This window comes from Pelodiscus sinensis, chromosome 5 (assembly GCF_049634645.1).
Source record: "Pelodiscus sinensis isolate JC-2024 chromosome 5, ASM4963464v1, whole genome shotgun sequence".
In the NCBI taxonomy this organism is placed as follows: domain Eukaryota; kingdom Metazoa; phylum Chordata; order Testudines; family Trionychidae; genus Pelodiscus; species Pelodiscus sinensis.
This window is the reverse complement of record NC_134715.1, coordinates 29,549,187-29,565,350: the sequence shown is the minus strand read 5'-3', so window position 1 is coordinate 29,565,350 and position 16,164 is coordinate 29,549,187. Positions and strand designations below refer to the sequence as shown.

Sequence of the window (16,164 nt, the reverse complement as noted above, 5' to 3'; positions counted from 1 at the left end):
GACTTAATTCTGACATTGACTAACTTGAGTGCCTTAATTTACATTACAACATCAAAGTTCTTTTTAAACAGTTTTTTAAATGTAATTATAGTTGTGCATCTCCCAGTTCTCATAGGATAAAACACTCTAATCCTCAATAAATACACTATTATTATGCGACTGTAAGCATAATATGTTTTCAGTGCCCAAGAATTCACTTAGAGCTAACCAAAAGGGAATACAGGCAGTCCCCGGGTTACGTACAAGATAGGGACTATAGGTTTGTTTTTAAGTTGAATTTGTATGTAAGTCGGAACTGGCTCAAGATTCAGCCGCTGCTGCTGAAACTGACCAGGGGCTGACTACAGGAAGCTGGAGGCAGAATTGCTCTGCCCCCAGCTTCCTGGAATCAGCCACTGATCAGTTTCAACAGCGGCTGAATCTCGAGCCTGGGACAGAACAGCTGGGCAGCCAGGTAGGTCCCAGCTGCTCTACCCCAGGGTCCACAACAAAAGCCTGGTCTGCTGGGGGGGGGGCGCAAAGCCAGGGAGGCGGAGGCCGGGAGCCGGGGAGGCGGAGGGGTCCCGCGCCTCTGAGGCTTTGCTCTGGCAAAGCTTCAGAGGCGCGGGACCCCGCCACCGCTGCGGCTTTGCGCCCGGTGCCTCTGGTCTGCTGGGGACCGTCTCCAGCAGACCAGGGACACCGGGAGCAAAGCCGCAGCGGCGGCAGAGTCCCGCGCCTCCCCGGCTTTGCCAGAGCAAAGCCTCAGAGGCGCGGGACCCCTCCGCCTCCCCGGCTTTGCTCCAGGTGTCCCTGGTCTGCTGGAGACGGTCCCCAGCAGACCAGGAGCACCCGGAGCAGCTTTTCTCGCCCTGGAGGTCGAGGTGGCGGGACCGCTGCACTCTGGGCTCAGGGACTGCCTGTACACAGATCTGAGTATCAGTGAACTTTGAAAGGCATGTTATCACTTCATTTGGCCCAAAGTTTATTCTGGGATTTTCAAAGGCGACAAAAGAAATTTAGGTTCCCATATCCTACTGCATTTCAATAGAAGTTGGGTTCCCCTCTAACTCCCTGATGTTCCTTTGAAAATCCCAGCTTTACAAGACTTATAACCAACAGAACACTCTCATTAATTTAAAAAAAATAAGGATTTTGTAAAGAAAACTGGAACAGTTCCCAGCAGCGCTTGCAATTCGAAGACTGTAACATTGTTTCACATATAAAGAAAAAAGTAAAAATTACTGGAAACTGATTAAACAAAAATAAAATTAGGTACAAGCAAGATGTCCTCTTTAGTTTTCTTTAGACTGAAACACAGCAAACCAAGAGTATCTTACCTCAGTTAGATAAAACTCAACACACTACATAGCTTATTTCAGCATAATTTACCAAAAGACAATTCCTTTGGCTCAGCTGTTAATCCTGGAAGTGTATTTGTCTCAAACCCCTTGTTTGATTCTTTCACTTTTCTAGGATAATGAGGAATTAGTTAATTTCCCCTGTCTTGGACTCCTCTGCATATCCCATCATTAAGCACATATAGCTGTGGCCTTTCATAAAGAGCAAGACTAACATTTCCTTGTCAATTCTTATAGACACCTTAATTATGTATTTGCATACTTAGGTATATTTTTTGGGAGAGGCTGGTAGAAACTTAACTTGGAATTTCTAAAGTAATGACAGTTTGTAAGGAAAACAGTGTTTTCAGGGATTGGCTTTATTTTGGCCAAAGTGATACTTTATCAGCCTTATTTTTCCAGGTTTGCAAGCAGAAACTATTTTTAGCCTCATATGCTCATGCCCTCTATTATAGTTCTGTTTAGGGTTCTGAACTACATGATCGCAGCTAAGTACTTTTCAGCTCTTCTACCATCATTAATCTAGGATCCTTATTGCAGTTCTGGTGGTAGTAGACTTGATAGTGTAGACAGTTTACAGGTGTTTTCTATACTGTTCCATCTAACCTTGATGGACAACAGGATGGTAAAAACACTGGCAGCTGATTTACATTAGCATTTCCACCTTTGCTGTTACCTGTGCTAGATCAGTAATAGACATGTCAATGTGGACAAGTACTTAGTAACTTGATTTTAGTGGTAGGGTGCCGATGAGGAAACAAAGGGCAAAAAATCTTCACAAAAATCAACAAACATGGTCTCTCATGGTTCAGTGCTATGACTCCATTCATTTGAGAAACAAATTATTACAGAAACAAATTATGAAATGATGAGAGTTATATATATTAGAATGTGTTTGGGTTTTTGCAGCTGATACATTGTTATGATAATGACATTAGTGTTCTGTGTTCAATTGCAGGGCAAATCCAGTTGGATAGTAAGCCTGCTTTAAAGATCAAAGGTACAGTAAAGTGTATTACTTTCATAAAATGGCTCTTTTAAAAAGAGTATTGTGAGTGCTCACACTGTTGGTAATCTGGATTGTGAGAGTTCTTCAAATCAATGGACACACTAATATATAGATGGAAGAAGATTAGAATGAGACAGAGTCGACAGCTTTATCTTTAATATCTGTGGAATAGTAGCTCCAGCTCTGTATTCCTTGTGTGCTCAATAGTAGGGATATAAGAGTTTAATCAGTTAACTGGTTAACCAACAAACTGATGCTTATCAGTTCCTGTTAATGATTAAACTCTGCCAGGGAGCAGAAGGCCGGCAGCTGGGAGTTAGTGAGGCTGGCAGCATTGGGAGCCCATGAGGCTGGCAACCCACAGAGCCCACAAGGCTGAAAGCACCAGCAGCTCACAGAGCTGGTGGCAGATGGGGACCAGCAGCAACCAGTGGGGCAGCTGTCCGTCCATGGAGCCAGTGGGAACCCACATGCAGTGTGAGCTGTGGGGGCCAGTGGCAGGGATCCCGAGGAGCCTGTTGTTGATGAAATTTTGTCAACGGATGAAATTTTGATTGGTTACATGATTACTGTTTTGTAACACTTTTTACATCCCTGCGCTATAGTGTTAATTTCAATGGGAGTTTTGGGTGTACTAATGCCACTGATGTACATATTCTGTGCATTTTAGTAAAAGAAAGTGTGTGAGTTGTTCAGTGTTTTGGAATTTCTGCTAGTTGGATGTCCTTATACTTACACCACTACTAAACGGTTGAATAACACAGCTAATCTCCAAGAAAATGCTTAGTGTCAGACTGATTGCATCATGTATTTAATAGAAATGCCACTATCTGCTAGAAATTAAATAGGGTACAGAAAAAGCACAGACAGTTTTTGCAAGATAATACAGATGCTGAGGGTTAAAATCACGAGACAGACAAGTTGTCATCTGTACATGCAGTGTCCATGATTGCAGACATACAATATGTGCGTGTGCATTTTCGCAACTTTAAAAACGTGGTCTTTTGGAGTCAGATGTTAAAGAATGGCCTCCAAAAGTAATCCCATGAAATAGTGCACCCCAATAACAGTTAATACAAATGAAGGAATTTCATACCTATCCTGCCTGTGCATGAATTGTCCTGTTTATGCGACGAGGAGTCCTGTGGCACCTTATAGACTAAGAGATTTATTGGAGCATAAGCTTTCATGGGCAAAGACCCACTTCGTCAGATGCATGTAGTGGAAATTCCAGAGGCAGGTATAAATATACAGGCATAAGAAGAGTACCAAATCAAGAGTAAGGCTAGAGATAACTAGGTCAATTCAGTCAGGGAGGATGAGGCCCACTTCTAGCAGCTGATGTGGAGTTATCTACACCAAGAGAGGAGAAACTGCTGTTGTAGTTGGCTAGCCATTCAGTTTTTGTTTAAACCTAAGCTGATGGCATCAAATTTGCAGGTGAACTGTAGCTCAGCAGTTTCTCTTTGAAGTCTGTTCTTGAAGTTTTTTTGTTGCAGGATGGCTACCTTTAAATCTGCTACTGTGTGTCCAGGGAGATTGAAGAGTTCTCCTACAGTTTTTATATATTTCCATTCCTGATACCTGATTTAAGTCCATTTATTCTGTTACGTGGGGAATGTCCAGTTTGGCTGATGTATGTAGCAGAGCGGCATTGCTGGCACATGATAGCGTATATTACATTGGTAGATGTGCAGGTGAATGAACCCAGGATGGTGTGGCTGATCTGATTAGGTCCTATGATGGTGCCACTGGTATAGATATGTGGGCAGAGTTGGCATTGAGGTTTGTTGCAGGGATTGGTTCCTGAATTAGTTACTGTGGTGCGGTGTATAGTTGCTGGTGAGAATTTGCTTTAGGTTGGGAGGTTGTCTGTGGGCAAGGACTGGCCTGCCTCCCTTGACCTGTGAAAGTGAGGGATCATTGTCCAGGATGGGTTGTACATCACTGATGATGCTCTGGGAGAGGTTTTAGCTGAGGACTGTAGGTGATGGCCAGTGGTGTTCTGTTGGTTTCTTTGTTGGGCTTGTCTTGTAATAGAAAGTTTCTGGGTACACGTCTGACTCTGTTAATCTGTTTCCTTATTTCCTCGGGTGGGTATAGTAGTTTCATGAATGCTTGGTGAAGATTTTGTAGGTGTTTGTCTCTGTCCGAGGGGTTGGAGCAAATGTGGTTATATCTTAGTGCTTGGCTGTAGACAATGGATCACGTGGTGTGTCCGGGATGGAAGCTGGAGGCATGAAGGTAGGCATAGCGGTCGGTAGGTTTTCGGTATAAGATGGTGCTTATGTGACCATCCCTTTTTTGCACCGTAGTGCCCAGGAAGTGGATCTCTTGTAAACTGGTCCATGCTGAGGTTGATGGTGGGGTGGAAATTGTTGAAATCGCGGTAGAATTCTTCCAGAGTCGTCCAAATGATGAAGACATCATCAATGTAGCATAAGTAGATAAGGGGCAATAGCGGACAAGAGCCGAGGAAGTGTTGTTCCAGGTCAGCCATAAAAATGTTGGCATATTGTGGGGCCATGTGAGTGCCCATAGTGGTGCCACTGGTTTGGAGGTATATATTGTCACAAAATCTCCCTGGACGCAGTAGCAGATTTAAAGGTAGCCATCCTGCAACAAAAAACTTCAAGAACAGACTTCAAAGAGAAACTGCTGAGCTACAGTTCAACTGCAAATTTGATACCATCAGCTTAGGATTAAACAAAGACTGTGAATGACTAGCCAACTAAAAAAGCAGTTTCTCTTCTCTTGGTGTTCACACCTCCACATCAGCTAGTAGAAGTGGGCCTCATCCTCCCTGACTGAATTGACCTCATTATCTCTAGCCTTACTCCTGATTGATACTCTTTTTTTATGCCTGTATATTTATACCTGCCTCTGGAATTTCCTCCACATGCATCTGACGAAGTGGGTATTTGCCCACGAAAGCTTGTGGTCCAATAAATCCGTTGGTCAAGAAGGCACCACAGGACTCCTCGTCGCTTTTGCAGATTCAGACTAATACAGTTACCCCTGTCTTGTTTATGTTAACAAGCATTGTTTATAAATGATTGCATGTTCTCTACCTGTGAGTCCTTAAAAAAAGCAGCGTTGGAATGGATTTCTGGAACTGTCACTCATACGTGATAGTAATGGAACACTGCAAAAAATGTCCTAGGCTGGCATTCGGGGTGTTAAAGCATGACTCAAGCCCTGATTCAAGTTTAAATGTGAAAATCCCACACTATCTAAGACAGGGGTCACCGACCAGTCGATTGATCAACTGCTCAGTCCTGGGGACTCTACCTGTCTGTCGTGATTTCCAGCAGCGTAGAGGGGCTGTCACAAAGCCAGGCTTGCTCTCTGCCTGCGCTGGCCCACACCTCTCCCTGAAATGGTCAGCATAGCCCTGTGAGAGTGGGGAGGGCAGAGATCTCTGTGTGCTGCCCCTCCCTTCAAGGACCATTGGTCAGGAACGGGGAACTGTGGCCAATAGGAACTTAGGGAGCAGTGCTGGCACGGAGGGTCTATCCTAAGGGGCACATTGGCCCCTTTTGGGAATGGTGTGGGTCCAGGGCAGTTAAAAAGCCTTCCTGAGCCTTGCTGCACCACCAGCCCATCTGCAGTAAGTACCGACTGGTGGGAGGCCATAGCCTATACGCCCTCCTGCACCTCAAGCCCCGAATCCCCTCTCAAAGACAGCATCCTGAGCCCCCTTTTGAATCCCTGCTCTAGCCCTGACCCTCCTTCCAGTCCTTACCCCAAAAGCCCTCCTTTACCCCAACACTGTGCCCCAGCTGGGAACCCCTTCCTGCACCCAGACTCCCTTCCAGAGCTTGCACCTTTCTCCTGCTTCTGCACACCAACAATCTGCCCAAAACTCACCCTGGAGCCCCTTCCCATGTAGAAAACCCTTCGGCCTCAGCCCAGAGTCCATACTCCCATCAGAACCCCAGAGCCCTTCGCCAGCCCGATGAAAACAAAGGAGGATGGGGAGAGCGAGCAACAGGGTGCGGGAGAGGGCGGGGCTAGATTGAGCAGAGTTAGGTTTTGGGGAAAGGGTGGGGCCTTGGAGAAGACAAGATAGTTCCTAAGTTGTCCTTAAACTCAAAAAGCGACCTTGGGTGTAAAAAGGTTGGACACCATTGAACTAAGATATCAAGTATTCTTTTAGTAGCTGGCTTAGTAATTCAAACACCCTTTGGCTCTCTATTTATTATAGGTGAAGACCAAAACATCACAGAAACAGATGCTTTTGGGAGAAGGTAAAGGCCTTTGTTTTAATCCGAATGACTAAAGATGGTAATGGAAAGTGAAACTCAAAATATTTATGACTTGGGTTTTTTATCTCTTTGGTAAGAGTCCACAGAAAGGCCCCCTAATGATACAGAACATGTGGATCAAACTCCTACATATCATTGTAATAGTAGTGTTAATTATTATTTATTATGACACCATCCGGAGGCGCTAGTAAGGACCAGAGCTCTTTGTGCTGGACTGTATACAAATACATACAGTAGGAAGGACACTTTGGGTTAGATGTATGAGAAAACTTAGGCATTAGAACACCAAATTGCTTGGCATTCTGCTGTTGAGTAGAATTCATAGTCCCAAGTCAGGAGCTCAGGTTTCTCGTGCAATGCATAGGGAGAGTTAGATTCCTAAGACGGGATTCACTGGAGCCAGCAAGCTGATTAAGGAGCTGCCTAAGTTAGCCAGGAGTGAAATGCAGAGGAAAGGCTTAGGGTTTAGGGCAGGGATCTGCAAAGGGACTTAGGTGCCCAAGTTTCCAATTTAGGTGCTTCTGTGATCCACAAACTCACCCAAGATGTGGGAGTGAGCTCCTCATCTGATTTTGCGGAAAAACTTGCCAGCTTGTCTACACTGGCTGTTTGAATTTCCGCAAGAACACTGACGATCTCATGTAAGATCGTCAGTGTTCTTGCGGAAATACTGTGCTGCTCCCGTTCGGGAAAAAGCCCTCTTGGGCAAATCATTTGCGCAAGAGGGCCAGTGTAAACAGCACAGTACTGTTTTCCGCAAAAAAGCCCCGATTGCGAAAATGGCGATCGGGGCTTTTTTGCGGAAAAGCGCATCTAGATTGGTCACAGACGCTTTTCCGCAAAAAGTGCTTTTCCGTTAAAAGCATTTTCGGAAAATCATGCCAGTCTAGGCGTAGCTTAGGAGTTTCTGTGAACTCTTTGTATAAAAGCCTTCAAAACAGGCCAGAACTAAAGCCAATACTTGATTAATATGGAAAGTAGTATTTACGTACACACACGCATACACACACGTTTTATCTTACATTTCATATTAGAATGAATGCACAATATCAAACCAAAACACATGAAAGCTTGAAACTGGAAGTGGGGTTTTTTATTTCGTTCTCATGGAAAGCTTTAAAACAACTCAGGATGCTTGAAAGAATCTTGGAGTATACCCAACGGCTCTTTCATAACAATAATATGCTTGGCAGCATGGGTCCATAGCACTGTCCATGAGCACATTGTATGACTTTATTTCAGGCATTTAAAAGAACTGCAAAGTTATTACTGATCACAGATGACCACAAGGCTGCTACCTATCCTATTCAGGGCTGGGCAATGTCTCCTCCTGACCTTTAGTCCAGTCTTGGGGGTTCAGTGTGCAAGGACTTTATCTCTGAGACAAGCTGTGTGATCAAAAGGTTCCAGCTGGCACTGACCAATGAGGACTTCAATCCTCTAGAGGCCAGGTCTCTATAATACATCCCTATTACTGATAAAAATCAAACCATCAAAAATGCCCATCAGTTGCTGTTCACAATGCATATGAAATGCCTAGTTTCCTGTTTAAGAACTGGACTAGAGAGTGAGGGTACCTGTGAGCCTGGCCCAATCACATTTAACTCAAGCAGAACAACTTCAACAGATAAGAGATCAACAAGCCCAGGGCTGTTAAGGTATGTCTACACAGCAAAGTTAATTCAAAATAACAGCCGTTATTTCGAAATAACTGTCCTAGCATCTACACAGCCATTCTGTTATTTCATATTTAAATTGAAATAGCAGAGGGTTTATTTCGAAATTGGTAAACCTCATTCCACAAGCAATAACGCCAATTTCAAAATAGCTATTTTGAAATAAGTGCTGTGTAGACACTTATTTCAAAATAGGGGGCCTCCAGCCTTCCCAGGGTGCCCTGGTGGCCACTCTGGCCTCAACCAAGAACACTCCTCTCCCTCCCCACCTCTCCGAAGCCCTTAAAGGGGTAGACTCTGGCCTCAGTGCCTGTTCCAGCTCCAAGCCTGCCATCCCAGCCCAGAGCCAGCTGTCGCTGCACCTGACCCAGTGGCCCTAAAGCATGAGCCAGCAAGCCACTGGCAGCCAGCCCTCTACCTCTCCCCAGGAGCAGTCTGCCAGCTCCCAGGAGCCTGCCAAGGCCTGGAGAAGGCGGGCGCCTTTCTGGTCCAGGTTGGAGATCATGGACCTTATTCAGGTTTGGGGGGGATGCCCCCAACGTCCATGATCTCTGCACTAGATGGAGGAACACGGCCATCTATGGCAGGATAGCTACCAGCCTGGCCACCAAAGGCCACATGCGAACCCAGAAGCAGGTTCGCATGAAAATCAAGTTGGTCCGGCGAGACCCCTAACCCTGAGCTTCACCTTCCCCTTCTTCCCCTTGCTTCCCCCTTCCAGCTCCCTCCTCCCAGGTTTCCCTCTCCCTTCTCCCACCAGGGAGGCTCTTAGTGCTTCTCAGGGTGAAAACTCTCCCACAGGGCCTCATGGATACCGACAGCCCCCCGATGGACCTCCCAGATGGCAGCCTGCAGAAAGTGCAGCCAGGCTTGCAGCAACGTGTCCAAGAGAAGACCAGCATGCCCAGGGGCAGCGCTGGCTCCATGTTGCTGAGTGCTGAGATGTCCTGAGTGAGGACAACCATAGTACGCAGAGACAAAATGCTTTGCTGTCCCTCATCGAGGTAGGCAAGCAAGCAGGGAAACCTGAGAACTGGCTGTCTGGGGTGGGGGGGGGACCTTAACCTCAGGAAGCAGCTATACAAAGTAACTCCTGACCTGATGCCCTGCTGGACCTGGTTCCAGCTGGCCTTAAATGCGATTCAGAGTCCACTCAGTGTGGACGCGCTAGTTTGAAATAGCCAAATGCTATTTCAAAATGCATTTTCTGTGTAGACGCGTTATTTCAAAATAAGCTATTTCAAATAATGCTGTAGTGTAGACATACCCTTACAGAACAGGGGCAGGCACAGCAACCCTCAAATCCACCCCTGCTACAGTCCAAGCCCACAGACAAACCTCTACAATACAGATCAATCTAGAAGCAACTCTTGGTCTAACCAATGTTTAATTAAACCCCTTCCATAGGCAATAGGGAGAAACTGGCACCACATTGCCCAGGGCACACGCAACACAACTGTGTTTGAAACCCCTCCAAAGCCCTTCATAAGGGAGGCAGAGAGTGGCTTCAAACCCACACCACAGATAGTTTAACCATTGAACTGCAAAGTGCAGAGCTGTTGCTGCCTAATATTTAGCTAAAGTGTACAGGTTGGATCTCCCTGGTCTGGCACCCTCAGGACCTGACTGGTCCTGGATGAGGGATTTTCCTGGCTCCCCCCTGCAGCCTAGCTGAGCTGCGTGGCCAGCCCCTCCCCAGCCCATCTAAGCCATGCGCTGGCTCCCTGCTGAACCCCTTCACCAGTTCAACTGAGCTGTGCGCCAGCTTCTGGCTTCCTTCCCCCAAACCACCACCCCGCCCGCCTTGCAGGCCAACTGAGCCACAGGCCGGCTCCCAGGCCCCCGACCTCCTGCAGCATGCCAGGACTCTGATCCTGGAACATCTGTGGTAATGCTAGACCATAGAAGTTACCAGACCAGAGAATCCCAGCTTTTAAAGGTAGAACCTGTATCAGCTTCAACAGGCAAGTTGAAGGGGTCTCCAGCCTCCATCACCATAGCTAGCTATATATCCCAGACTTGTACATGGGCTGTTGCCTCTTCCCTCACACCCTTTTCAAGAAGCAGAAATAGGCAACAGGTTTATACCAAACCAAAGGTGGCGTGTCTTCCTGCAAGGCACAGTCAGCATGTGGTCCTCCTTGCTAGTTGATGTTGTGAAGGCCAACTTGTAAGTGGGTTCAGTTAAAAAGTGATCAGTTGCATGGAGAATGTCTTGAAGGGTTATTAACCAAGATGGTCAGGGACACAGTCCTGTGCTCCAGTCATCCCAAAACCTCAGACTGCCAGCTGCTGGGAGTGACCGACAGAAAACAGATCACGTGATAATTGCTCTCTTCTGTCCATTGCCTTTGAAGCATCTGGCATTGGCCACTGTTGGAGGATGGGTGACTGGGCTAGCAGGCTCATTAGTCTGATGCAGTCTGGTCATTCTTACAGTCTTAATTTCCTCTGTGGTGTATAAGGCTCCCTCTTTAGGCCGGTGGTGGGGCTTCTCTGTGTCTGCAATGTGCAGGGGGCCAGACTAGATGATCAGGATGGTCCATTCTGGCCTGAGTCTAACAAAAAAATTTATGAATCAACTAGATTTACTATAAACACTACAGCAGGAGTGGATCTTTCAAAGGGACTCAAATGTGGAGAAGGTAGAGATTTTGCAGATGAGCACAGGAAGGTCATGCCATTTATAGGGGCAGTGAGTAAGTGATTAATAAGGAAGAAATACTGGGAAAACTGTGCCCCAAACCATTTCTACAGATAGAGAGATGACATGCAAGAATTGCCTACATGCTCATACCAGCCAATATCACAGATTTCATTCAATACCCCTTTCTCCAACCATTAGCCAGCCCCTCAAATATCTTTTCCCCTCATCATCTTTCTTTCTGCTAGATAATATCCAGGCCCCCAATAGCCCTGGCTATATGTTTATAATAGTTCACAGCATTTCATTGCAAGTCTGTTCTGTTTATCAGAATAATTAGTGTATACATATATGTTTATATGTATATGCATTATATGTAGGCTAGTCAGACATGATCTGCACATACAGATACATATAATGCAAAGAGGAGAGCACAGTGGAAGAACAAATTGCTTCTTGTGACAAAGAGACATAGCAGTATAGGGACTAGCAGATGAGAAGCAGCCTCCAGCAAGGTCTTTGTTTACTGGCAACGTGACATGTCAGTCCTAGGGTGCCAAGAGTGATAGTCCAGGTCAGGTCACTCTGCCTCAAAATGGGCTCTAGTCATGCTAGTTATTTTTGACAGGTTAAGTATTTGCTTTCATGGCTTCTTAGGTGGACTGTTGAACTTTTGACCTGATTTCAAGAGAGAAGCTGTTTAAAATATTGTCTTAGTGGGTGTTTGGAAATAGTTTTTTAACATGCCTTTCAATTTAAACAAGGATCACTGTTTGATTCCATAAAATAATGTCTTTCTTCACTAGATTCTGATAAGTTGAATGCCCGAAATATTTATAGTTTATAGTCATGAAAGAAAAACAAAACAACCCCCTTCCAAAACCTTGTTGTGATCTATTGTAAAAATGTATCTTTTAGATGTTCACATTGTTGCTGTTCAAGTGATTTGGAGACTGCAGCTCAGAGGTCTCGAACTCCCAGCCTGCAGGCCATCCCCAGCCAGAGCAATTGCACAGTCCAGTCTGAGAGGCCCAGTGGTCATGGGGGGGGCCTATCCATTACTGGCTCCCGAACCCTACCGCTTTCCACCTTCACCCTGCCCCCTTCTCCCATGGCACCACATTCCCTGAGCCCCCAGCTTCGGGGATCACCAAGGGGTGTGTCAGCAGTCCTACTCTGCCCATGCCCTGTACTTCCTATGGTAGCAGGAGCTTTGGGGGCAGTGGAGCACACTGGGTGGTTCAGTGTGGATGTGTCAGAAATAAGCAGTGTCATATCAATATGATAGTTTTCTTTGAGGGAGTAACAAGCCTTATGGATAGAGGGGAAGTGGTAAACATGGTATAGCTTGACTTTAATAAAGCTTTTGTTACTATCTTGCATGACCTTCCTATAAACAAACTAGGGAACTGCAACCCCTAGATGGAGCTACTATAAGACGGTTGCAAAATTGGTTGATAAATCTCTCCCAGGGAGTAGTTATCAATGGGACATGCTCAAAAGGCATAAGAAGTGGGATCCTGTAAGGATCAGTTCTGGGTCTGATTCTATTCAATATCCTGATCAATGATTTAGACCATGGCATAGAGACTGCACTTAGTTTGTAGAGAGTACCAAGCTGGGGTAGGGAGGGAGTTGCAAGTGCTTTGGAGAATAGGATTAAAATTCAAAACAATTTGGACTAACTGGAGAAGTGGTCTGAAATAAATGGGATGAAATTCAATAAAAACAAATGCAAAGTACTCTATTTAGGAAGGAACAGTCAGTTGTATATATAGACAATGAGACGTGATTGCCTAAGAAGTAGTATTGTGGAAAGGAATCTGAGGATCATAGTGGACCACAAACTAAATGAGTCAACAGCATAACCTTCTTACAAAAAAAGCAAATATCATTCTGACATATATTAGTAGGAGTCTTGTAAGCAAGACATGAGAGATCATTCTTTCAGCTAGAGTGTTCTCTCCAGTTCTGGGCACCACATTTCAGAAGTCCAGAGAACAGCAAAAAGAAAAAAGAAAAGAAAAGAAAAGAAAAGAAATGTCTAGAAAATACGAACCATGAGAGAATATTGAAACAGTTGTGTTTCTTTAGTCTAGAAAAGAGAAGACTAAAAGGATACATTATAACCATTTTCAAGTACCTAAATTCTGTTAGTAAGGAGGACTGTCCTAAAGCTCTCAGAATAGGACTTAAATTGCAGCAAGGGTGCTTTAGGTTAAGAAAATCTTCCCCTAACTTGGAAGCATTAAAATAAATTACATAGTGAGGTCATGGAATGCTCATAATTGGAGCTTTTTAGAAGCAGGTTACACACCTGCCAGAAATAGTCTCTAGATAAAATACTTAGTCCTTCCCTGCGTGCAGGGGATTGGACTAGATGACCGCATGAGGTCCCTTCTAGTCCTATAATTCTGTGAAAGTTATGTGCTGCTATGTTAATATTGTGTGTGATTTAGTAAGCAGTAACTTGAAACAAAATTCCAACTAGTGCACATTTATATTCTTGAAAGGTGTCTTCACTGTCATTTTTAAAGTAAAGAATCTGGCTAAACCGTGAAACCTAAAGAATTGGTAATGAGTCCAAAATCCACTTAAATTTATCATAATGTACCTGGTTATTGGACTGACAGTTTTCTTTCCTGGAAGTCAATGGATAATCCAAGCAAACAATGAAAGTTACAGAAACAGCTTTTTAAACTCAGAATTGACTGGCCTTTATCTACTGCAGCCAGTTCTTTAATGAGATTTTAATGTGCCCCAGTTTTTCAAATGTGACTAGGGATTTGGGTATATAGCATCTCTTAAAATCTTGGCTTCTGAACATGTGTAGGTGGACTAATAATTATTTAATGTTTAATTAAAAGGCATGTTTTCTCTTTCTAATAGTCAAGCTTTTGATCCAGAAGCACAATACAAAATGAACCACAGGCGTAGAGGGATTGCTTTAATCTTCAATCATGAGCGGTTTAACTGGCATTTGACACTGCCAGATAGACGTGGCACTCTTGCAGACAGAGACAATCTGAAACGCAGGTAAGATATTTGCCGGTTTTTCTGAAGGATTCTTTTTTAGATACGTTAAATAAAAATATGCAATTCAGAGTGATTTGTCATACAAGTTATGCCAGCAGCTCTAAAATAACTGATTTCATTGTGTAATCGTGACTGAAAGGTTTTGCACAGTACCCCATGATAAAGAGTTAAATGCCTGCTTCTGCTCCTTTTGAAGCCAGAACTCCCATTGATTTCAATGGGGACAGGATCAAGCCCTGTGAAAATAGATTGTTGAGGTACAGACAACTATCAAGGTGGGGAAGACAAAGTGGCAGTCTTAATTTTTAAAGGCTTCTTAATTTTGCATAACTAGGCAAATTGCATTTCAATATGAGGGCAGACAAAATATTTTCAGAGGTTAACAAAAAAAGAGGTAAATTTCATTGTAATGTCACAAACTGGTAGGGAGAAAGGGAGGTATAGTACTTGACATTATTTTTAGCTTTTTATTTTATTATAATTGACTAGATTTCAAGCTGACTGTCCATTTAATATTGTTTGGCAACATTCATTTATCTAATATCCCTAAATGCATTCATGTGATGGCTGGATGCAAGTGTCTGCTGTTGAAACAGTTCTTTCTTTGTGATTCTTATAATTGTGGGGCTTATGGTAGGAGATCAGTTGACCTTTTGCTGATTCATATCTTACGCCTACTGTTATTCACTTAACCAGTAACAGTAAATGTTCAAATAAATCTACAAGAGGCCCCTGACTTGTGATGCGATTGGTTCCGAAAGAAGCGTTGCAAGTCGGGGGTTTGTAACTTGAACCCTCATTTATGGTAGGCACCGTGCACCATTGTAAATGTGGGCTGAGGATGTGAGTCAGGGTGTTCCAGCCCCTTCCACACTTACAAAAATGGGCATCTCGGGGGCCTCCTGTAATTTGTCATCCAATAGCAGAATAGTTCAATGTTAGATCGGTAGGATAAACAGATGTGCTATGGTATAATTTCAAAAACTGACTAAAAAGTTGAGGAGGTTGAGAGAGACCTTTATTCCTATTCACCTAATAAGTGCACACAATTCTAGGTATTGCCTATTTTGTATCTGCTAACTGGTAGTTATCGAAAAGCAGCTTTGGGGAAGCCGGACAGCTATGCAGCCAAATAAAGCTCTAGGCCAAGGGTGGGCAAAAGGGCCTCTGTGAGTTGGATCTGGCCTGCCAAGCAGGTTGATGCAGCCCATGGAGGCCCTGCCACTCCCCCAGCCCCAGGCCAATTAGGGCCTGGGGATGGAAGGAAGCTCATGAAGATTCCTCTGCCCTGCCAGCAGCACATGGCTCCTGGCAGGATGAGAGGAGACTTCGTGCACTCACCTGCCACCAAGCCCTGATTGGCCTGGGGGCAGAAGGGGGAGCATACAAAGTGTCATCCCACCACCAGGGGCATGGGTGCCTAGGGGGAACCTTGTGGGGGGGGGGGGGGCAAAGGCACCTCCCTCCCCACCCCTAGACCAATCATGGTCTGTAGGTCAGGAAGCAAGTAAGTATCCTGGCCCCACCCCCTTTCACTTGAGGCCCCGCCCCTTCTGGTATGGCCCAGGGCCACTTCAGAAATTGCCCACCCGTGCTTTAGGCACAGTTGTGCTATATATGTGACTAACTCAAGGAGCCAGTATAATCTAAGTTTAGTCACATGCTATTTTACAACAAAAATAGATACCCACAAAGAAAGGGATGCATTACTTACAGAAAACAGCTAGCTCTAGTTGCCTTCCTTTGTGGACTACCAACAAATTCAGAGTCCCATCACTGACAATATGTTAGCTACAGAGAGACCAGGTGAGCGAGGTATAACCTCTTTTATTGGATCAACTTCTGTTTGGTGAGAGGGGCAAGCTTTCCAGCCACACACAGGTCTTCTTTGGGTCATCCCCAGGCTTGAAGAAGCACTCTCTCTGACTTGAAGGCATCTCTCTCTCACTAACTAGAAGATGGTTGGATAAAAAGTAATATCTCACCTACTTTAGCATTTCTCTAATATACTGGGACCAACACAGCTATTACTACACTGCATACAATATTAGATGTAGTAATTAGAAACATGTCCCTCTAAAGAAGTGGTAGCAAGCCTCCTATTCCATTCACAAGCAGTGTAGTTCCATTGTGATTTTTGCTTTAATGTATAGACCTATGCACCCAGCAGCACATCATGGCATTGAGGAAA

The 16,164-nt window shown here is 44.7% G+C and overlaps 1 protein-coding gene across 2 annotated transcripts in view; it reads left to right on the top strand.

The window, feature by feature from the left end:
- Nucleotides 1-16,164, top strand: part of CASP6 (caspase 6) — a 29,292-nt gene that overhangs the window by 5,157 nt on the left and 7,971 nt on the right. Inside the window, exons 2-4 of one of the 2 annotated variants that reach the window (XM_075929718.1) lie at nt 2,299-2,340; nt 6,557-6,599; nt 13,827-13,973. In XM_075929718.1, coding sequence (XP_075785833.1) covers nt 2,299-2,340; nt 6,557-6,599; nt 13,827-13,973 — 232 coding nt within the window. The remainder of the gene's footprint in view (nt 1-2,298; nt 2,341-6,556; nt 6,600-13,826; nt 13,974-16,164) is intronic. The other variant, XM_075929719.1, reaches the window with a different exon arrangement.